We start from the raw sequence: 24571 nt of genomic DNA, 5'->3' as shown, positions 1-24571 counted from the left end.
GTAGCTCAAAGTCTGCTAGAATTGTCTTATAATCTATTTATTTACAAAAGAGAAATACACAGCAGCAACCCAAATTTATACTTAGCCCAATTTATACTTACATACATGCTTGATTTTGATAACTGTTATGTCTACATTTGGAAGCAATGAAATGTAGTAAATATACTAAGGGGACCTTAAGCCAGAGGATTAGTATTACTTTGAGTCTGTGTCTTACCAGCCACACAAACTTAGGCAATTAATTCAGAACTCCTCATTCTCAATTTCCTCATTTATAGGGGAGATATGGTAGTGATAACATTATCTCACAGTAATATTGTGAAGTTTGAAAGAAATAAAAAAATCTGAATATGCCATGTAAGCTATAAGTACCTTATGGATATGAGTTTGTGTTATCTATCCCATAGCATAGCACAGCCATTCTTGACCTTATTTCTGCTGTACCACTGGAGATAGATGATGTTCATATACCTGATGCACTCCCATGTTCAGGCATCAGAATTGGGCAGAACTGCCTTAGAATCCTTGATATGCCATGAATTTAACCTCTCCAAGTTATCTTTTACTATATAAAGTATGGCAAAAGTAATAATACTTAATAAGTTTTAGTGAGAAAGAAATGAAATAACGTATAGAAAACACTGGCACATAATAATGGCCAATAGATGTTTAATTACTACTTTCATTCCGAACACACTGCCTTTAACTCTATCCATTCTCTCCTATGCATAAAAAAAAAATGCCACATTAAAAGTAAGAATAATGAGTTTTTGATACACCACTGAAATGCACCTGATTTAGCCTTTATTAGATCTGTCCCAAATTTGGCACTTTATTCTTTTAAAAATATTACTTCTAATACATCTCTTGATCAACTTCTGTACACCAATTTTATACACTGACTGTGACCGCCATATATATACTTGACCACCAGGGGCTCCCTGAAGGGCTTTTGTTACCAAAGGTGGTGGGGATGGGGGTGGGAGTGGGGTGGAGGCCATGTCTTCCTACACTGCTCCTTGGCTGGCCCACCTGCCTGCCACATGCCCATGCCTGATCCCATCCGGGCACCTCCTTCCCTGCTGGTCATGCAGTGTCTGTATATAAGGACCTTGGAATGATGTCCCCATTTCTGCCTGATTTGCAACTTTAAAAAAAAAAAAAAAAAGTCAAGTTTACATCCTTGACTGACGAAAGAGCTGTAGAATTATTGAAACATGTCCTAAGTCTTATCTGTAAACTAACAAAATAAAAATAAGAGTATTATTAAATGGGAGTTCACCACATATTTTAGCATTTAACCTTGTTTAAAATTAAAATATGAAGAGGCTTGGAAGCAATACCTTTCAGAAAATTTCCAAATGACTGAAACCATAGCCAATTAATTTACATCATCAAAATTCTAACACTGCTGTAGGCTGGGGGAATACTTAATCAGTATTGCTTGATGGTGGTTTGATGGAACAATGTGAGATGAGAACAAAATTAGGAACCTGAAAATTAGAGGTGATGAATTCTGACCTAGATGTCTTTCCTAGTAAGCATTATGCTTCTCTAAAATGTTGAATTCTTGATTGAAACATCCTCCACTAAAACTCCTTCTGGTTAGAATTATGATTATGTTGTCAAGGTGCTGCTAATGGATCAGTGGACAGATGCTTACTTAGATGAACATTCATTTTTATGATAAGAGATGATGATAGATACAAGATACGCAGAAGCCAGTGTGAAGATGCCACAAATGATGGTAGGGTGAGCCATATATTATTACATCTGCACAAGCATGTTTGTTTGAGTGCAGTTAGAAGTAAAAAGAGGAAAATCAAATAAAGTGTTATAGGTGAATTTTCTATATACCTAAGTAACTACTTTGATTATATTTTTCTTTCTTTCCCTCAGATCAATTGCCAAATCAATTTTGTCAAATCAATTGTGTGTTGACTGAGATTCAAAGCAATTAATCTTTTTATAGATACATAGAAAAATAGATAGGCCGATCTATGTATATCACATTGGATTGGGGATTTGAAATTTGCTGGAGTTTGTGGGACTGAACAAGTGAAGTTGAAGGAGAGTGTAAGGGGAAAAAAGAACAGATGGACAAAGCTGAGTCAAAACTTGTATGAGTTATATGAACTCAATTTTACTGATGGTGAACTTCTGATCCCTAACCCAGCTGTTGCTTTCAATAGTCAAAACTCTTGCATGGTGGCCAAAATTAAATCTTTTTCTGGATCAAAAGAATGAAATTCTAACTATCTCAGTCAAAACTTTTTCAATTTGTCAATTAACAGCAGATTGAAAATGTTATCAAAACATAATTTTCCTGCCATTAGCCCACTTGACACAGAGATTATCTCACTTAAACTTTACCACAATTCTGTGAGCAGAGATTAATACTATCCCCAACTTATACATGAAGAAGCCAAAAAATAGAGAACAAATTGACTACAGTCATGTATCTCACAAGCTTCAGAGCTGACATTTGAACCCAGAGAAGCTCATGAGCATCCTTGTGCCCTTAATCACTAAACCCTTATTTCTCCCAAGAATAAAGTACTTAACAATAGGATCCTTGATAGACAGATATGTATTCATGTTACCAAAATTACCTGAAAGAGGTTTGGAACTCTTTTTGGAATTATATTTATAGTACTTCAGCAGATCTATAGCTATATATCTACATTTTTATCTATATCTAACTATAAAAGAAACTCTTATTACTTTCTTGTTACAAAGAAGTGAAAGTTCCTTTTTTCTCCTCCTTTGTTTCTTAACTTACTCAGTTTGATTCACTTACCTTCATAATATGGAGCTTAATAAGAAAAAATGTAGGGGGAAAAGGTAATATAGCATAAAGAAAGAAGTGTAGGTCAACCCAAGGTTGGAAGCTGGAAGGTCACAGGTTGTTCTCTCACCTGCTAACATGCTCTGATAGCATGGATGTGAGTATAACGAATGGGAACATTTGGGAGATCACACTAAAGCAAGTACTAATATTCATACTAATAAAACACTATATGATTAAATGCTGATATCCATAGAAAGAAAAAATATCAATGCAGAGATTAGAGAAAGGTCAATGTTAGAATCTATTGTAAGTGGAAATTAAACTGGATTTTACAGGATTGGGGTACATTTGAAAAAGCAGAGAAAATAAAGGTGGGAACTCCAAGCAGGATGAATACCATGAATTAGTGATGTATGTTCACAAGACATTGAGGGGAAACCACATACTGGAATGCTAAAGATAGGACTAGAAGATGGGTTATAAGAAGCTGGTTAGAGCTGAATTATTTAATATCAAATATTCTGGTATATCTTTACATTCACTTTGTAAGCATGTCTGGGCAATGAATGATACATTGTACAAGCTGAATTGATGTGAGGTGAAACTAGATTAGAGAATTACAAAATATTTGTATATTGAAGACATGAGAGGACTACAGTGGTGGTAAAGGATATAGGGACAGCAAGACATATGTGAAATTCTTTTTAAAGATTTACTGTTTATTTTTAGAGAGAGAGTGTGTATGTGAGTGAGGAGAGGAGCAGAGGGAGAGGGAGAGGGAGAGAAATCCTAAGCAGATTTCCTGCTGAGTATGGAGCCTGAGGTAGCACTTTATCTCAGGACTCTGAGATCATGAACTGAGCCAAAACCAAGCGTCAGGTGCTTAACTGACTGAGCCACCCAGGCGCCCATGACAGATGTGAAAGTTTAAAAGAATCTGCAGGACTTAGTGACAGATAATCCATGGGAAGTGAAGAAGCATAAGATTTAAAATTAACTTTAATACTAAGACCCTGAATATCTGGTAATAATATACTAGTGCCTTTGGTGGACCCTAGGAAAGTGGAAAGAGGTTCTCAATTTTTACAAGAAAGAAAAAAACTCATGTGGAATTGACCAACGTACATTTGGCAATCTAACAATGGGCTGAGTGGGAGGTTATAGATCAAGGTTCATCTTTGAGAGTTAGCACCAAAAAGATAAATATTGTGTTTGTATAAATAATAGGTTCTTCAGGAATAGTTGAGAAATTTTCTTCTGACCATGATGAATAAACAGGAATCAGATTTATACTCCTATCTTAACTAAAAAATATGAAGCAAAAATTTTGAAACATTTGACAACACGCATTTCAAGACTATGACACCTGAAAAAAAGGAAAACAAATGAGATGAACTCTACAATTGTCCCCACATTTCTGTCTGAAGTTCAGATAGGCCAAAGTAGCTAACATCTGTAGTTCAGAATATCAGAAAAGAAGGCACAAAGAGATTGCTCCAAGGAATGCAAAGAGAGTACCTGTGTGAGTACTGCTCTGCACATATGGAGCAGAAACTACCAAAGGCTGAAGATTTTACCCCACCAAACTTCCAAAATGTTTTAAATGAAGCTTAAAATCATCAATTCAATTCCAGTAAATGTGCATTAAGAAAAGTACAAAACAAAAAATGTCCAACATTTGTTAATATAATATTCACAAAATATATTTAATTGAAAATTGCCAGAGCTAAAAGAAAGCAAGAAATTAATGACCAACAATCCTTAGAAAAATAAATCAATAGAAATAGACACAGATTTGACACATGAAATAAAATTAACAGACCAAGAATTTATAATAACTCATACATACATACTCAAATATTTTAAACATATGTACATATTCTCTACATTAAAGAAGGTAAAGCATGAAAGTGACAAGGTAAAAAATGGAAATGATTTAAAAAGCAAACCTTTATGCATGTGCAGGGGTAGAAGGCATATGGGAAATCTCTGTACCTTCTGCTCAATATTGCTGTAAACCTAAAGCTGTTCTATAAATAATCTATTAAGAAAAAACAAAAAAAATTAAAATAAACCCCCCCAAAACTAAAAAATTTAAATAAACCCCAAACTTCCAAAGGTGAAAAATACAATATCTGAAATAAAAAACACACAGAATGAGATTAATAGTGGATAAACACTGTAGAAGAAATGATCACTAACTCAAAGTTGTAGCAATAGAAATTATCCAAAATAAATTTTAGAAAAAAGAATACAAGCTTTAAAAAAAAAAAAAAACAGAGTTTCAGCAATTTGTGGGACAATATCAAGCAAATGAACATACATATAATTGGAGTACCCAAAAGAGAAGAAGGGATACTAAAAAATATTTTAAAGTATTGCCCCCAGAATCTCCAAATCTGATGAAAATTATAAACCTCACATATCCACAAAGCCAAGGTCAATGGCCACCAAGAAGAATTATAAGTAAACCACACCAAGGGATTTATAATCAAATTGCTGATGTGGACACCTGGGTGGCTCAGTGGTTGAGTGTCTGCCTTCAGCTCAGGGTGTGATCCTGGGATCCCAGGATCCCAGACTAGATCCCAGGATCTAGTCTCACATCAGGCTCCCCACAGGAAGCCTGCTTCTTCCTCTGCCTATGTCTCTGCCTCTCTCTGTATCTCTCATGAATAAATAAATAAAATCTTTTTTAAAAATTGCTGATGACCATTGATTATGAGAAAATCTTAAAAGCAGTCAGAGAAGAAAAGACATGTTATGTACAGAGGAACAAGTTCAAGGAATACAGCTAACTTCTCATCAATAGCAGCATTAGCCAGGAGCAATGAAGTGATACTATTAAAGTACTCTAAGAGAAAAAAAAAAAAAAAAAGCTGTAAACCTAGAATTCAATATCCAGCAAAAGTATCAATCAAAAGTGAAAATGAAATAAAGACTTTTTTCCGACACATAAAGGTTGAGAAAATTAATTATCAAAGACCTGCAGTAAAGGTATATTAAAGAAAATTATTCAGGCAGAAGTATAACTAAAAAGACAACTGAAATAAAGAACAATTGAAATAAAAGGAAAACAATTAGCAAGATATTTTAAATCCAAACCAATTGATAAGTATATTGAATGAAAATGATCTAAATGCTCTAACTAAAAGACAAATATGTCAGGGAGTATAAAAAAGCTAGGCCCAACTACATATTATCTACAACAAATATTTTCAAAACATATAGCTCACAAAGGACTTACACTGAGTATATATAAAGAACTCAAACAACTAATAAGATACACAATATAATTAGAGAATGGATAAAAGACTTAGACACTTCTCTAGGAAAAGAAAGTAAAGAAAAACATGAACTAATACTCAACATCAGTTAACATTAGGAAAACAAGGCAAGGAGATCCCTGGATGGCTCAGTGGTTTGGCGCCTGCTTTCAGCTCCGGGCATGATCCTGGAGTCCCGGGATAGAGTCCCACATCAGGCTCCCTGCATGGAGCATCTCTCTGTCTCTCTGTCTCTCTGTCGGTCTGTCTCTCTCTCTCTCTCTGCCTCTCATGAGTAAATAAATAAAATCTTAAAAAAAAAAAAGGCAAATTAAAGTCACCATGAGATACCACCAAAAGCCCACTGGCATGGATCAAATTCAAAAAGATAATACCAATACCTAGAGTTGGTGAGGATGTAGAATAACTAGAATTCATGCATTGCTTGTGTGAGTGCAAAATAGTACATCCACGTTGAAAAAAGATTTTGGTAGTTTCTTATCATTAAAATATATACTTAATATATGTATCAACAGTACCTCTCATAGGCATTTACCCAAGAAAAATAAAAATATATTTTTTAGCTGTTCAGAACATTTTTATTCCAAATAGGTCTAAAATGTAAATGCCCCAGTGTCCATCAACGAGTGAATGGATAAACAAATTTGGTATATCATAAAATTGAATACTACTTACCAATAAATACTCCTCAGAAACAAATCAGTAAAACACCAACAACATGAATGGATATCTAAAGCACTATGTTAAGTTAAAGGAGCCAGACCTAAAACACTAAATGCTGTATGATTAAACTCATAAGAAATCTTATAGCAGGTGAAACTCTAGGCACAGAAGACTGATTAGTGATCAGCCAGGGCTAAGTTTGTGGAAAGGAGATTAAGTGTAAAGAAGTAGAAGAAACTTCTTGGAGTGATAAAAATATTCTATATCATGATTGTGGTGATGGTTGCATGGCTGCGTACATTTAAGTGTATACTGTACACTTAAAATCACTAAACCATGTTTTATATAAGTGATGTCTCAATAAAGCAAAGCAAGTGATAGAGAAAGAGGTGGAGGAAGGGGAGAGGGAGTAATAGGTAACCAAGGACCCTGCCTTGAAGAATGGCCACAGTTAAAGGTGCATAGGAGAAAGGGGGCAATAGCCCACCAAAGGAAAAAGAGGGATCAGATAAGCAGGAGGGAAAAGAGAAATGTCACTTGAGCTGAAGATGAGATAATCTAGAATACTGGTTCCTAAGAGCCACCACACCACCCAGTAAGGGGGATTTTAGAAATTTTTGGTTGACAGCAATAGTGAAGGATATTTTTACATTGTATGTAGTGTAGGGAAGGAGTTGGGGAAGGAATGCTAGATATCTTGCAATGATTGAGACAGTCACACAAAATGAAGAACTGTCTTGCATCAAACAAACTTTGGAATGATTCATGAACATTTATACATGTAAAAAAATGTTTACATTATTTCAGGATAGGATCTAATTTATTTCACAAAAACACAAAGGTTTTTGCCTATTGTTAAATACATAACTACTATGTTGTTCTTTATTTTTCTTTTTAATTTTTTTAAAGATTTATTTATTTATTCATGAGAGACCCAGACAGAGAGAGAGGCAGAGACATAGGCAGAGGAAGGAGCAGGCTCCATGCAGGGAACCCAACATGGGACTCGATCCAGGGACTCCGGGATCATGCCCTGAGCCAAAGGCAGACACTCAACTGCTGGGCCACCAGGCATCCCTATTTTTAAAAAATCTTTTTTAAGAGGGAGGAAGGGCATGAATGAAGTGGGGGAAATAGAGGGAGAGAGAGGGAGAGAGTATCCCAAGCAGGCTCCATTCCAGGTATCCCTTTATTATTCTTTGTTTGTTCATCTGTTCATAAATCATGTTTTTTATGGTGGTGCTGCTAAAGATATTTGAATCACATTTATGTCAATCTACATTTGTATCTATTGTATTAATGGTGATTCTATAGATAGATACATATTTACTTTCCTTTAATTCTCATTTATATACATTTAAGGCACTATGCTGAATTATTAAAATTACATGAGTAGGAAAATTACATTGTCAATGCATTTTATCTCAGGACTTAGAGCAGCATTACAAGCGTTTGTTCTAAAAGGAATTGAGGGTCTGATGGGATTGACCATGATTATTCTAGAAGACAAGATTGTTAGAAGACTTGAATCTCAAAAAGACATCAAGAAGAATCAGGACTTAGTATCCAGTATCAAGACAAAGACATTTTGTCCATTTGAAGTTAATCAAACTTTAAAAAAAAAGAAAAAAAGGGCAGTCACTGAGAAATGGAGGCACAGAACGTATAGAAGATGCTCTTAAAGGCTGGGCCGTAAAAGAGGGAAGATAAGCAGAATTATCCAGAGGATGCAACAGAATCAAAGAAAGAAGTACCAAGTTGAATGAACTTATGTATACTTAGCCATGGAAAGTAAAGAAGTAGAGAGGGAAAAAAAGCCAGAGAACGAGCCAGAAAAATCACAAGAACAAGGTTAGTCCTGAGGTAAAAAGAATGGGAATCTCTTTAGTTCGAAGATTTGGCTTTGGGCTCCTCCACAGGCCAGGCTGTCCACGCATAAGCAGAGCAGATGACCCACCCAAGAGGTGGGGAGGCTGCTGCTCCCCAAATGCCTTCGTTCCTTTCCATGGTGCCTGGTATTCTGCTATTATAAGTGTGTTTCTTTGATATATGTGGATTCTTGATCCTATCACATAAAAATTTAAAAACTCATGTTCCGAGAAAAACAGCAGTGAGCCTTACAGATTTTTACAATTCCATGTTTCTTAGGCTTTTCTCCGAGTTCAGATTTTCACCGAGGAATGTAGAGTAGGAATGCAGGGACCCCGGCATTCAAAAATGGAACGAAGGGACCCTCGAAGGACAAGGACACCAGCCCACGAGCAACCCTGCAGCAGGCCTGCCCGTCAGCGCGGGGAGGTAGAATTTGCTCAGGTGAAAAGGTGATATCGAGTGTCAGCTGATGTCAATGTTCTCACTAGGATGTAAAACGAGATCATTTACCAATTGCACTGAGGACTCGGAGAGAGAGAATGCCTGGAATGGCGCCTGGGAGTCTCAGAGAGAGATGACTGGCCCTGTCAGGGAGCAGATGTGACCGCTCAATTGTCATCGGGGGCCTTGACGCTGCAGATGGCCAGAGCTGCACGGGCCTGCATCCCGCTTGCGGTCTCCTCTCTAAAGCAAGTAGGAAAGCAAATAGCAGGGGTGTGATAGGTGTGGCAGTCCCGACAGAAGGAACATGGGGCTGGGCTTCAAAAGACAAATTGTGATCTCATGTCTGTAAATAAGAGCTTATTTGGCCTTGGGCAAGGCACCGCTAAAATTTCTTCTAGAAATAAAGTTTTATTACTGATTTGACCATGAAGTCTGTCCAGGGAAGGAAATCTAAATACAGAGAGAAAGTGGCTGATAATTCAGTTGAAACAGAAGCAGATAAGGACCTGGAAGTGTCAGGGAGAATAAATAGAGAAATCACTTAGGGGGTGGGGGTAGGGGGATGCCAGGCTGATTCCTCCTTCAGGGTGTCTTCTTTTCATTCTTTTGCCAAGCAGGTTGGGGAAGTGGTAAAGAGTAAATCATCTGAAAGTTTAAAATCCTGCTCTGCCTCTTTTACCTGTGTAACTCTGGGTGAGTAACTTATCTCCCTGGGCTTCAGTTTCTTTGTCTGTTAAATGGGGATGATAATGACAGGATGCAGCACGTGTAAGATATTTCTAAAAGGGCTTAGTACTGCAAACATAAATTGTTCCTTGTCTCTGTTTTCAAAAAAATTTGAGCTTGGAATTCACTTTCTCTGAATTCCATTAGCACTTCTTTATGCTCCCATAGTCACTCATGAAACAAAACGCTCTGTTGCCTTTGTTCCTGGGAGTGTGTGTGTGTGAATGTATCTGTCTGTCTGTCCTCTTGCCTGTTTTCTTAACCAGACTGCGAGCTTTTGGAAGTAGGAAGATATGTGTTCGATCCCTTGTGTATCCCTTTCAGCTTCTAGAATATTCTGTAGCATTCAGCCACTACTTGTTAAACAAATGAGGTTGTAAGTCCTAGAGAGAAAACTTCCCCGTGCTCCGTATCAATTACACAGCTTAGGAAGAGGCAGGTGTAGAATAATTTAGCTCGGGTTTGGTGTTTTTGTTTGTTTCCAGTTGGTCTGTGACTATACATAGATTCAATCATAATGAAGCTGACAAAGGAGAGATGACATTTTGGAAACAGAAAAGGAATTTTGGATATTACAGCCCAACATTTGTCACCTCCCCGGCTGATAGCAGTACGCGCTCCTTCGTTCCCTTTGGCTAAATTTGGATCAAATGCTGGCTGAGTGCACTAAGCAAGCCAGAACTGCATTGTACCTCTATTTTGTGACATATGAGCTCCCTGCTTTAATCTCCCCTCTACTGTATAAAAGAGGATCTGAGGCTGTTAGACTTCAATCCGGTGATTCATGCAGCTGGCACACAATAGATTCCACCTCTCTCCTCACTGCTGCACAATATCAAGCTAAACAAAATGTCTTAGAAAGCTTCAGTACATGTAGTTAGCCTGTCACGGATCTCCCCCTCCCCACACACACACGCTCTCTCCTTTTTTTCTTCTGCTGAGCAAAAGAGTCCAAATGCCCAGCACCTGCCTTTTTACTGACATTTCCACAAAGGTAAAGGAATGAACCTTTTGTCAATTCCAACCAAACGATCTGTTTTGAAACAATGAGATGAAAAGCCTGGGCCCCTCTCCTTGCTACTGGATTACAGTGCAGAGGCTTAAAATAAAGGACACTTGATTTTATTGATTTAATGAGGGATGGAGCCTTTTGCCGGAGCATCCCTCGTGGCAGAGGAGCAAGTCTTGTTGGCAGGTACCTCCACTGAGGCACTTCTCTTCCATTTGTTTGGTTTTGCAGTGGTGCTTGTTTACGGGCTTGGCCGCTGTGATGACCCCCGGTGTTCCTTCCTGGGCTGCATGAAGCAGTCAAATGCCTGCAGTGACTTCGGTGTGTGTCTCCAGCCAGGAGGACGCGGAGGGGAGGCAGCAGAGCGCTGCAGGATGAAGAGGTGACAGGGGGAAAACACATCTCTGAAAAAAAGGAGTCAAATAAAACAGACTGGAAAAGAAATGGCACTTCTAGCTGCTAAAGAGATTGTGCTCAAAACCTATTATTTCTCGGCAGAGTCTATTCCAGCTAGGTTCCTAACCCCCTCTCGGTCCACGCCGCCCGCTCCCCCGCCCCCCACCCCACTCCCTCCCTCTCCATTTCCCAAGTTTGAATAGTGAGCAGGCGAAGGGGGTTCAGGCACGATTTTTTTTTTTTATTATTGTGGACGGGTCCAGACACAGCTAGATAATCTTTTTTGCTTTTGTTCTCTTCTTCTTTGGGGTTTCTTGTGATATTATTATTGACATGTTCATATGGAAATTTTTGCATTATATGTTTCTTCTTTTATATTTGCCCCATTTTTTTTTCCATACAGTCTGACTTCATTGTCCTCTGCGCCGTGTGAAAGGGACATTGCCAGTCACCTGCTGACCAAATGTAAGCAGCGATCTAGTTTTAATGCCGAATTGGACTGCGTGTTTGCTAACGGACGTGTGTATGGCCAGGATTCCTGTTAGTACGAGCCTATGTCTCTATACACTGTGTACATTTATTTCAGTGTATTTATACAGTCCGCCCATAGATGAAACACCCCAATTCCCTCTGGTGTGACTGTCTTTCTGATTGCTAGCTTAAAGAGAAACAGTTCCTAAGAGCATATGGTTTCCAAAACCCAGCCCTTCCCCCTCCTTTTCAGTTTACACAAAATGAGCCGCTGCCCCTCCCCCTGACAGTTTCTGCGCTCTCTGCCCAGAGTGAGTCTGAAACCAGGGGGCAAAATCATTAGTTCCCAATTACCTTAAGCCATGCAAGATAACCTCTCTCAAAGGGCTGTTGGTAAAATATGCACATGGTTCCAGTGTCTAGACAGTTATGAAATATAGGTGTGGGGCTCAGCCACCGCAGAACACCAATGCATCTCAAATGAAGTGCTTTTATTAAAGAAGTATAATCACCAGGATAACTAATTGCGTCAATACCAGATAGTTAATTAAACCCATTATAGTTACGATTCCCATGGAGAGGAGGTCAAATAAAGCACCCATCTTCTTGATTCTACTGGCCCACAAAAGAAAAAGAGATTAAATAAAACACAACACAGACCTTTTCATTTTCTATCTTTTGCTCAGATGTTTGATAACTACCAAGCGTGTCATCCTATAAGATCTTTGGGTGCAAGCCGTACCCAAAGACTGCTGGGTTGTTCAAAAGACCGCTCCCAAACTTACCTGTAGTTCAATTAAGTGATTACCAACTGTTGGTTTGATTGGGGCAAGAAGTAGTGACAAGTAAAAGCGAAAAATAGAATGAACAGCCACTGTGTTTTTATTAATATCTTGCAGAGACACATGATGGAGGGCAGTGCTTACGTTTCGGTTCAGTCTGGCTTCATGACTAATGACAGGGAGGTGGCCCATGTACCCCTCCCGACCCTATCCAGGGACTGCCAGAGTGACACACTAAGGAGAGGTATTAAAGCTCATCAGGCTGAAGTCACATACATTACATATCCTGCAGTTTCAACAAAAACAAAGCTTCCTTTCACTGACACTCAAATATTAAGGATAATTCAAATATGAACATGGAAAAGGAAAGAATTCAAGAACTCTATTACATAGAGACACTGTTTGCTGGAGGAAGAATGTGGGCGAAAAGACACACATCTCTACACCCACAAACACACACACACACACACACACACTCAAATACTAATCTCTGGAAAATAAAACCAAGATATTTTGATTTTCCTTGCCTGAAAATTCACCAGGTCATTATATCACTGTCACACCTTCTTCTCAAAGCAGTTCATTGTACATAGAGAGGATTTGCATTTACTTCTCCTGATTAACAAAGAAAACTTTGTATAAAAGGGCTATGCACTGAGAGGAGCCAATGTGGCCAGCCTGACCCCCTGCAGGAGAAGGCAGACAAGCAGTAGGGAGAAGAGGTAGATGAGGAAGGGGAAAGAATGCTTTGATCCCAGGGCGGCACACACAATGAGGCAGGCAGCACCCCCAGCCAGCCCTGACCCTGGGCAGGCTGAAGTTTGGCATGAAGTCACCGAGCGGGAAGCAATATAATGAGTAGCATTTCATGCGATGGTGAGCAACAGAAGGCTGCGAAATCCCTCGTCCCGGTTTTCTCGTCCCGGTTGTGGTGATTGCTGTCCACGTTCTCACTACGGTGCTGGCACTGTTGTTTCCCTGCTCCGGAGATTATAATATCCTTACAACTGCAAGAGAGGCCTACTTATTTTTCAGAGAGGACATGCTCATAAAATCCCAACCGGGAGCTAAAGGCAACACCATCACATAAGGCTACATGAAAACCAAAAGGTCAGGTGTCAAATCTTTTATTTGTCCAGTGGTTTAAGTTGACATATGCAGTATTTAGCTTAGATGTAAAACAGCCATCCACAACAACCCTCATCCGTTCTCTAAAAGCTCCTCTTCAAACTTCTTGCTCTCCCATGGAGCCACCATGCTACCAGTCAGCCCCCACCACAGAAACACTGAGGGAAGAGTCTCTTTCTTCTTCTTTTCCTCCTCCAATTCCTCCTCCTCCTCCTCCTCTTTCTCCTTCTTCTCCTTCTTCTTCTTCTTCTTCTTCTTCTTCTTCTTCTCCTTCTCCTTCTCCTTCTCCTTCTCCTTCTAACTTCATCTCCTTTGCTTCTCTCTCAACAGTTGCCAAGTCGAGGGAACCTCTTGCCATCACCACTTTTCTCCAAATCCCCTCTATCACTCTCATCACATTTTTTTTTTCTCTCCACCCTCTCAGTTTCCATTCACATAGCCCTCTGGTTTCTGTTACACAACTCACCAGATTTGTCTTTGTAAAGTATTCTCATCTGATCATTCTTTGGCTCAAGAACATGCAGTGATGGCCCAGAACTATCCAATAGCATAAATGGTAAATTCTCACTTTGTCTTTAAGGTGAGAATATCTGTCTATATCTGTCCCCTGTGCAGATTTGCCTCTTGAGACTTCCCTACCTGTGACCTATGCCCCCTCCCTGATGGGGGCATGCACTCCAAAGACTGGAGGTGTTTGCCCTGTACATGCACTCCACCCCCAATCACCTCCACCTCACATCCCCAAACTCCTTCAGGGTGTTCAGTGTTCATCTTAATTCCTCCACCAGGAAGATTTTCCCCATGTGCCTGAGCTGCAGATGCTATTATCACTCTGATTTTTCAGAATAAGATTTTTAATAGGTATTTGATGACCATTATCATAATCCGCCTATAATAATAAGGACTGATCATATCATTTCTTCAGGTTTTAAACTCTGTAAATATTTGGAGACCATCTCTTACTGATCTCTGTAAGATCATAACTAAATATCTATCTACAAGGATTGAATTAGGATTATAAAGTCCTAAAAGTCTTAAAAGCAGGGTAGATATCCATCTACTTGGAAAAGTTTTGTACTATCGTAGTTCAAAGAAGAGAAGTAAATGAACACACAGACCTTTCCATCTCCGTCATTTTATGATGTAAAGAAAATGAACTTCATTATTATAGTCGATACTTGAAAGGAGTGGACAAACACCATAAATGATCCAAAAACTATTTTGACCCAATAAAATACTTTATAATTTTGTTTAAAATTTTTGTGTTAATAAATTGTTACTATAAACTATAAACTATAAACCCCATGACTTATACCTTGATGCCCAAGGAGACACAGAAGACCCACCTTGTGACTACAAAATTTTTAGTGGTTCTCCATCTCCCCGATCTGTGCCTTCATAACTTTCACGTTGAGCTAAACTCACAGCCTGAATTATTTAACTCAAACTTCAGAGACCAAGGCAATTGATTGGGTATGTTAATTATACAAAAGGTAGAATAGTAGAGAAGAAAGATCAGTATACAAACATCTCCAACTTAAATGGTTCCACTTATGATTTTTGACTTTATGATGGTATGGGAATTATATGCATTCAGTAGAAACTGTACTTTGAATTTTTATCTTTTCCAGGGTTAGTTATATGTGGTGTGACACTCCTCTTCTGGTGCTGGGCAGCTCACAGCCAGCCACTCAATCTTGAAGGTAAACAACCAGTATACATACAACTACTCTGGGCCCATACAACCATTCTATTTTTTATTTTCAATGTAGTATTTGACAAATTACATGAGATATTCAACACTTTGTCATGAAATAGGCTTTGCATTAGATGATTTTACACAATTTTAGTCTAAAGCAAGTGTTTTGAGCACAGTTAAAGTAAGCTAGGCTGAGCTATGATGTTCTAGGCTAGGTGCATTCAATACATTTTCAACTTCTGATATTTTCAACTCATAATGGGTTTATCAGGACAGAATCTCACTGTGATTCAAGGAAGATTTGTCTTAGGACTCATGAAATCTGACCTCTAGTTCTGGTTCTACCAACTCACAGTTTGGACGAACCATTTAACATCTAGAAAGCACTATGAGATTCTCCTCATACACAAACACATACATACACAGGCATACACAAAACCATAAAGCTGGAGTTTCTACACTTTATAATAGAAAATAGAGTGCTTTAAAATTATTAAAGTAAGCAAATTGAAAATAGTAAACACATTTATTCATAATTTAAAACTACATAATACTATAATTTCATGTTATTTTGGATGAAAACACAATTTTCTGCCCCTTTAATGTTATCAATGTATGATTCATTCAAAGAAAAAAGGCAAAATATAATTAGAAAAAAGAATCATAACACAAACTTGGAACAATACAAAACAAAAAACCAACATAAATGGGATACAAACTCAGCACAATAAACATGTCATGTCACCACTACCACTTGTATATAACTGCAGAAGAATATAGAGTAATAACTAAATAAACCAAGGGCTGCCATTGTGGATGTATACACAGTATGGATAGTAATACAAATCCAAGGGATTTTTTTAACGAGCACAAGAAACCACAGGCTCTTCAACGTTTTACTGCCTATAGAATTTTTGTTTGTGGATTGAAAAAGCAATTATTTGGGTTGATAATTATTTTATTGTTTGAAAATTGACTTTTCTTCCTATTGAATAAATTAGGTATAAGCTATTGAAATACAAAAAAAAAAAAAAAATTCTGAATCTAGATGCTTAGAATTTTGACTGTCACAGCCTGAAATGAATGAGCCCCAGATAGTTCAGGAGTTACAAGTGAAAATGCTAATGAAATAGAATATGAACTGCTATACCTCATCTCCTCCCAAAATGATCTACCAAAATAGAGCAAAAATATAGAAATAGTCTCTGTATCAAAGGAAAGAAAGAAAAAAGAGGCAGGAAGGGAAAGAAGGAAAGAGGGATGGAAGGAAAGGAAGGAGAGAAAGAAGGAAGGAAATAATGGTGTAGAGAGAGAGAGAAAGAGAGTGAGGAAAAAGAGGGAGATAGGATGTGGGTAAAGAAGAGAAGAAACAATATATAAAGGAAAATCTGGGGGATCCCTGGGTGGCTCAGCGGTTTAGCGCCTTAGGCCCAGGGTGTGATCCTGGAGTCCTGGGATGGAGTCCCACATCGGGCTCCCTGTGTGGAGCCTGCTTCTCCCTCTGCCTGTGTCTCTGCCTCTCCTCTCTATGTCTCTCATGAATAAATAAAATCTTTAAAAAAAAATCTGAAAAAATATTGAGAGGTTGACAAATCTGGAGAACATTTAAATGACTCCCTTAAATTTTTCTCAGGTTCTTCACCAACTTCCTCACTTCTTCCCTACCTCAGTTCTGGGCATTTCACTCTAATAATAGTCTTACCAGCAAAATGGTGATGCATGGATGAGGAATGGCCATGGAGAGAAAAGAAATGACAACTCTAAGGCTAATTAAAATAAAATGTTTTCTGATGAATCTCCAACAAACAAATCTACCTAGTCTATTCAGGAATACACTAATATACTTAAAGCATCACCACCACTATACATAAATATTTCCTTCCAATGGCTCCCCATTTTCTGCAAGATCTATGATCTACAGGCTGTCTAAAAACCAAGCACAGCTTATCTCTGAAACTTCTTTCTCTGCTACATCTCCACTCTCACAATATTCTGTAGAAATACCAGAAACCAACCAACCAACCAACCAACCAACCAACCAACCAACAAAAACCTTACAGTTTCCTGTGGATGTTCATCAGAGAACAAAGGAAAAATGGTCATTTTAAGCAAGGGATCCAGTGTTGACTCAGAGGTGTTGGAGAGCATAATCTGTCCTCTGTGAAGCCGCCCTTGACCTCCTGGGTGAGATGGATACTCCTTTACTAGAAAACCTCCCTATAGCTTTCTTCTCTTAAAACACTTGCCTCACTCTAATGGGTTTCTTTTATGTTTGTTCTTTTTCTACTAAACTAGAAATTCTGAGAGAGGTGGGATATTTAATCATTCCTTAAATCAGAAACCCTCACAATATGCCTGATACATATTAACAGCAATCATAGTTAATATATGCATCAGGCATTCAGAAAATTCTGCTCTCATGAAACTTGTACTGAGCTATAATAAAAAATCCTTTCATTGCTTAAAATACTCACAAATATTATCACACTTTATCATTAGGTCCATAAAGATATTTTTTATCCTCAATTTCAAGTTGACAAACGTGTTTAATAGTCCAATTAACTAACCAGATGAGCTTAGATTAACTAGTTGCAGAATTTTTTAAAAGTTACTTCACTTCTCTAGGCCACAGTTTCTCTAGTTGTAAAATTAAAATATTTCATCAGAGTCTCTTTAAAGTCCCCTCTACATTTCTGTAATTGTTTATTGGATTTTGGAATATAAGAATCATCTGGACAGGACAAGCTCTTAATTTCATTCTATATATATTGGAAGGTGGGACACCTGGGTGACTTAGTGGTTGGGTGTCTGCCTTTAGCTCAGAGCTTGATCCCGGAGTCCCCAGATGGAGTCCCACATCGGGCTTCATGCATGGAGCCTGTTTCTCCCTCTGCCTATGTCTCTGCTTCTCTCTCTCTCTCTCTCTCATGAATAAATAAAATCTTTTTTAAAAAATAAATAAAAAAAAAAAAATAAAAATACTGGTAGGATGAACTGAAAGGTACTACTTATGCATGAAACTGAGGGCACTCTGGAAACATAAGAATAGACAATATAAAGAGTAAACAAAGAACAGAAGCCTCCTGTAGCAAGTAACCAAATGGGAAGAAATGCAAACAGCCAAAATTGTATTGTATTGATAAAATGGAAGAAGGATCAGACAAATTCACAGAATGGAGAACTATCATAATTTTCAGCAGTTGCTGGCTCTTTCTGTAATCCTACAGATGTTAAACAAGAAAAGGAGATATTTAGATTTGGAGGAGGATAGAGGAACCATGAAGGAGGACCAAGGAGTTGTAAAGAGTAAAAAAGATTTGAGGATGAATAAACTTGACATATAGCTATCTGGAAATCTTTTCACTCAACAGAGACTGGACAAGATTTGTTTTGTTTTGTGGTTTGTTTTGTTTTGTTTTTCCCAGATATTCATGGACTATCCAAAAGATCCACCAAGAAATAGGTCAGAAAATACCTTCAATAAATCCCCCCAAATCAATATCATAAAGACCTTTTGATCTGATTGCAATTCAAGAAGATAAAAAATTAGTAAGTGACAACTTTCAAAATTCCATATTCCTGGAAACTATAGAACATATTACCCCAAAATGCAATGTAAATGTAATATGAAAAGAAAGAAACAAGAAAAATTGTGAACATTTACAGTTAAATAATGGTGAAAATTTACAGATCAAATTCAGGAAGTAGTACTGAGACAGTTTTCATTTTAAATACATTTATCAGGAACCAAAAAAGATTTTAAATAAACAAGCTACGTGATTACTCCAAGCATAGTAAAAGGGTGACCAAGTAAACCATGGAAACAAAAAGGAAATAATAAAAAGATAACAGCAGGGAATTCCAGTTAAAGATGGGGGATTCGATGTGTGCCTTTTATCCGCCCCCTCCCAAAACCCCATAAAACAATGGTGAAGGGATCTTTTGAGGCATAAATCTATAAAGACAAAGAGAACAGAGGATGAAAGAATAGCAATAAAGCTTCAGATGATGAGAAACAGAAGAATGCATATTAAATGACTTAGCAAACTAAGAAAGAGAATCCTAAACTGGTAGCAGAGAAATCTGAGCAACTTGCATTCATCTCTCAAAACCTTCCTTACACTGAGATATCTCCAGCACCCGCATCTCGAAAAGTGAGGGTGAAGGTAGAGCCAAACAAAAACAAAAGATGACTAATTAACATTGTTTATGAAACAGATATCTCTACGCCATCCTCCACTCTGTAAGAATCCCTACTCTACCCAACGGAAGAACTGGAAGCAGATTCTCTAGAGATAGTGAAACAAAGATTCCCTCACCTTGGGAGCACCAAATCTAATGGAAAAAAAGAAATAGGGCAGCCCAGATGGCTCAGCGGTTTAGTGCTGCCTTCAGCCCAGGGCCTGATCCTGGAGTCCTGGGTTCAAGTCCCACATTGGGCTCCCGGTATGGAGCCTGCTTCTCCCTCTGCCTGTATCTCTGTCTCTCTCTGTGTCTCTTATGAATAACTAAAATCTTAAAAAAGAGAGAGAGAGAGATGGCATGCTGCAAATAGTGAAATTAAGGGAAAGTTTACATGCTGAATTTGAGACCACCATTCCTCCTTCCACTTAGTTACTTAGTGAAGGATGTTTATAGCCCAGCCTTATAATATTGAGGCTGGAAATTAGAACATCTTTCTCTGGGAAAACCGGTAAATGAAAGAGGAGGGGCATACTAGTATAGCAGGTTCCTGGGCAAGATAGCCAGTAGGCAACTAAAGCCCACAGTTGACAAGTTCCAGTCATCTTTACAAAACACCACTCTTCAATATGACCAGGCATTGGGGATGAGAGAGATGAGAAGCAAGCTAAAGGAAACAAGACTTTGTAAGAAGGAAACTTAACAAAGAAACAAAGCTATTGTTACTTTTAACGAGGTAAGAAAAGATAATCCATTGCATGAATCAAGAACAAGATTTTTGTCACAAAGAAACAATAACAAAGCATAATAGAGATCTTGGCTATAATAGTAATAGTCAACATAAAAATGCAACAGAAGATCTGAAATGTAATCTTGGGAAAATCTAAGGGACAGTAGAGTAGACTAAGATGTAGAAGACAAAAATTATTAAAATATTACAGGATCAATTGCTAAATATTAGCTAAAATCAATTAAAAATACTATAAAGACTCATGAACAACTAAACATCTAAAACAATATCAGAGGAAGAGGCAAAGTCATTGTATCTTATGACAACTGTGCAGCAGCAAACACCAGTTAAAAAAAAAATACAGAGCCCAGGAGCAGTCCCTGGTTTATATGGACTTGGTGTTTGATGCAGATTGTCACCACTCATTTAATCAAGGAACAGATACATACCCATACATAAAGCATTGCATATTTTTCAATTATATATATATACATATATATATATAATTAATAACAAATATGGATTGGAAAGACAAATTTGGTTGAATTACATGAAATTGCTGATATTTGACTGCTTTTGACCTACATAAATATTGATTTCATAAAGTACAATCTAATACACTAAATAATTAATGATCACCTGGGAAAGAATAGAGACAGAGGAATGGACTAAAGAATATATACAAAACAAGGATGGCCTTTTCTGGATGCATGAGAAGCTATGAACTGGAAATAAGAATAACTCAGTTCTATGCACCAAGAGATACTGATGGTGGTAGGTTTGTAAACTAACTTACAAGATCATAATAAATGGAAAAATTACCAAGGTGGAATTCAAAGTTATTATGTGAAGAAAAATAGCAAAAATGTAAGAGAGAAGACAGATGAGATAAGAAATGATAAAGTTGTTTGGGCAGAGGAAATATTTCAAAGATGGATAATCATAAGGAAAAGAAAGGATAAAATTAGCTAAATACGCTTTCAGGGAACAACAACAACAAGAAAAGCATAAAACTCAGAGAACAAAAGGAAAGTTAAACACAAGAATTTTTAATAACACTTCAGAATACTCCCTAACCAGTACTAAAAGACAGATTGTCACACTTAGGCCAAAGAGTTAGTGGTACTAGTGAAAGGAAAGCAGATGTCCAACACTTTTTTCCACCTTCTACCACCATGGCCATCATACTCAGCATTGTGTCCAATGCATGCTAAGTTCACAAAATGTGCTTGATGAAATGTAGTGGGAGGGGGTGATTATAAATGATTTCATTTTTCCCCTGAGAGGGATTTTCCTTTGGATTGCACAATTCTTAAACTCCAGATTTAGAAAAAGACACAGGCTTCCCATATTTTTCTGGATAAGAGTAATTTTTTTCTTGCCCTCTTCAACAGACACTTATGACAGTGAGAATTAAGCCTGTAAATTACATATATTAGACTTGATCATGACATGATACATCTTCTACTTATAATTTAGATGATCTTATATAATGTGCCAGACAGTAATGTTATCATTATTTACAGAACCTTGAATGTAGCAGTCATCATCAATCTAAATGTCCGTGCATTATTTTTAACAGAGAAACACAGTGATCTACTCCAGGTTAATGCACAGTGAGTAGGATGGAGAGATTAAACCAGGAGATAGAGATTTCTCTGTAGCTCCAAGAATGATCTTCTGAGTACTCTTCTACTCCCTATCCCTCCTACTCTTTCCTTACTTTGGTGATCCATTAAGTCAACTTCTTCAAACATCCGTTTATAGTTAATCCTTTACAGTTTTCATGAATAAAGTAAAAGGTGTGGTAAATTACCAAGGACATTAATTATACAGGCAATGTAAAATGTTTGTGTATCATACTCAATCTCTCAAATGAAGACGGAATTGTTGTGCTTGCACTCACCCCTACTGAAACTCAAGTTCTTTTACAGTTTTAATGGGCTTTAACATTTAATTTGCTTAAATTATTACTTTGTTGATATAAATAAGATGTTTATTTACTCTAGCCTAGCAATAACTGAAAGAGGAAGCCTCTAAAGACAAAATACTCAATTAGGTCCTATACCAGGAACCTATGAATCATAACATAATAATTGAGGCAAGTGTCTTCCATCAATCTCAGAGTTGCTGTCCATTTGCAGCATGAGACCAAAATGAAAAAGTTAGGGAGCTCTCCAGCTCCTCCTGAATCATTTTAGTATATAAACTGAGTTATTGTGATTGAACTCCCAGAGTATCTGACCTTCCCCAATTTCATGTTCCAAATCACTCCCCAGCTATGACAGAAAATGCAGGTGCTCATAAATCCCTGTTGACTGAATCAAATGAGTCTAACACTTTCAACTTCTTACACCATTTTTGCTCACTATAACCACGGACAGTTGCTGACCCTTCCTTACCTTTATGATAAATAATAATGTCCCCCAAATATTGTGAATTCTCTGAATATCTGCTATGAACACATTAACCAAAATACAAATGAATTTGTGTTTTCTTATTAGGTGGGAATTTTTCTGTGCCATTTCTTTTTACATATATACAGATGAACTTTTCTGTGTACAAGTAATTAAGTTCTAGCTCTACATCTTTAAAAATTACAAATGGTGTTCTCATTCCAGAGCCAGAGGAAAAGTGTTGGCCTCAGTAATCCAATACCTTTAAAGAAATTAAATATATATTTTTAAAGCTTTCAGTTGAGGTCTTATCAAACAAAATTTAAGATTGAATTTATGGAATTTACATTTGATTTATGGAGTTTATATGAATACATTTTCAGAAAAAGAATATATGTATATATTCAGGCCCTGCTAATTACTAGTTACATGATCTTTGGCAGCATACTTAATCTCTCCAAACCTTAGTTTCCTGGCTGATAAAGTAGAGATAACAACAGTTAACTTTACAGGGTTGTGGTGAAGTCCAAAGGCAAGAATGAATGTAGAATTAACTTGTTCATTTTTAAAGTCCTATACAAATAAAATTGATGTTTGTATGCACCACCTGCTTTGGACCCAACACTAATCTTGAAATTTGAAGAGAATATAAGAGGAGTATAAGGTAGAGTCTCTTTCCACCACAATCCTAATACCCACTTGGAATCAAGAAATAATTAGAAAATGAGACGAAACTGTATAAAACTAAGTTGTGTGGTCCAGGCTATGTGTGCAGTAACAATTCTGAGAAGGGAGAACTTAAAATGGGCTGGAAATGATGAATATTTTCTTCCCAAATGGAACAGGCTAAGCTTTGCTTGAACAAAAAAGCAAAGATATCTGACAGCTGCTTACCACTCTCTGTTGCTTAAAATATCAGAGGAGTATGAGGTTTAGGCAGCTCTGAGGACTGAGTCATCTTCCTCCTTACTTGGTATTTATTCAGGACACAGCTCTAACCCTGATGACAACAGCATTCCTGACCTCTGAGCTGCTCAAAATGCTGAGATGTTTCCGAAGGTGAAATGGACACTTCATCCAGATTCCCATGGGGTTGCCATTCCCAGTGATGCTCCTGCTCCCTCCTTGTTTGGTCACAGTGTTTGCTGTAAGTGAGGAAGGTCTTGACAGCTGAAGAAAAGGAACGAAGGCCAAGTGAGAAATATTCAAGATTTTCTTCTCATGACAGTGCTCAAGGCTCACTGCTGAGGTAATTATAGAAAGAGCCAAAGCACAAGCCTCTACCATGTACCTTTGGAGCTTGTGTATCATCCGGTTTGATCAATTTGATTCAAGTTCTATGAGGGCCTATTTTGATCAAAGCTCTGTAAGTGTGCTGGATACGTGAAATTGAGCAAGGGAGATAAAAGATAAAAAGATAGCTATGGTAGCTGACAATCCTGCACATATTTTAGGTCCTCGTCTAATCCAGTACTATGTGTAAATGGGGCTTTTGTCACTATTTTTTCCAGGTGAGGAGGCTAAGGCCTACATAGGTTCCATAACTTGCCCAAGGTCTCACAATTTCTAAACTATAGGGAGAAAATTTGAACCCAGGAAATCCTGTCAGAGGGAAAAATGTGAACAAATACAGAGAAGTATTAAAAAAAAAAAAAAAAAGAGGAGCACTCAAGGAGTAGGATATTTCTACTCTTCTAAATGATGGGACATTTTCATAAGAGAGGAAGTATGGAGGGGTAGGCTAAAAAGAGGTTGAGGCCATTGATGGAGAACTTTGTTAGGCGTCATCACCTTGCACTCAATTATGTCAACCATGGGGAGTTACCAGTGGCTGACCAACTGTGGAGGTGTTAGAAGTAGACCAGGGAACAGGCCGTAGGTGTGTGGGATGAGGACCCTAGGTATAGAAAATTTTGAAAAACAATAATAAAAGCCAACCATTCTGATTTTAACCATCACCTCATGCCTATAATTCTAAATAAGGAAGTGATAATA

At 37.6% G+C, this 24571-nt stretch overlaps 1 protein-coding gene across 1 annotated transcript; it reads left to right on the top strand.

The window, feature by feature from the left end:
• The first annotated feature begins 1696 nt into the window (after window positions 1-1696).
• LOC121477737 lies at window positions 1697-23715 on the top strand. The gene is made up of 7 exons (XM_041732253.1): window positions 1697-1747; window positions 8890-9054; window positions 9675-9750; window positions 11024-11174; window positions 11592-11653; window positions 15201-15272; window positions 23562-23715. The coding sequence occupies exons 1-7, from the start codon at window positions 1697-1699 to the stop codon at window positions 23603-23605; spliced, it is 621 nt and encodes a 206-aa protein (XP_041588187.1). The 3' UTR covers window positions 23606-23715.
• The last annotated feature ends 856 nt before the right edge of the window (window positions 23716-24571 follow it).

The sequence above is a fragment of the Vulpes lagopus genome, chromosome 2 (genome assembly GCF_018345385.1).
Source record: "Vulpes lagopus strain Blue_001 chromosome 2, ASM1834538v1, whole genome shotgun sequence".
NCBI lineage: Eukaryota > Metazoa > Chordata > Mammalia > Carnivora > Canidae > Vulpes > Vulpes lagopus.
The sequence above is the reverse complement of the archived record's forward strand: the minus strand, read 5'-3'. Positions and strand labels throughout refer to the sequence as shown.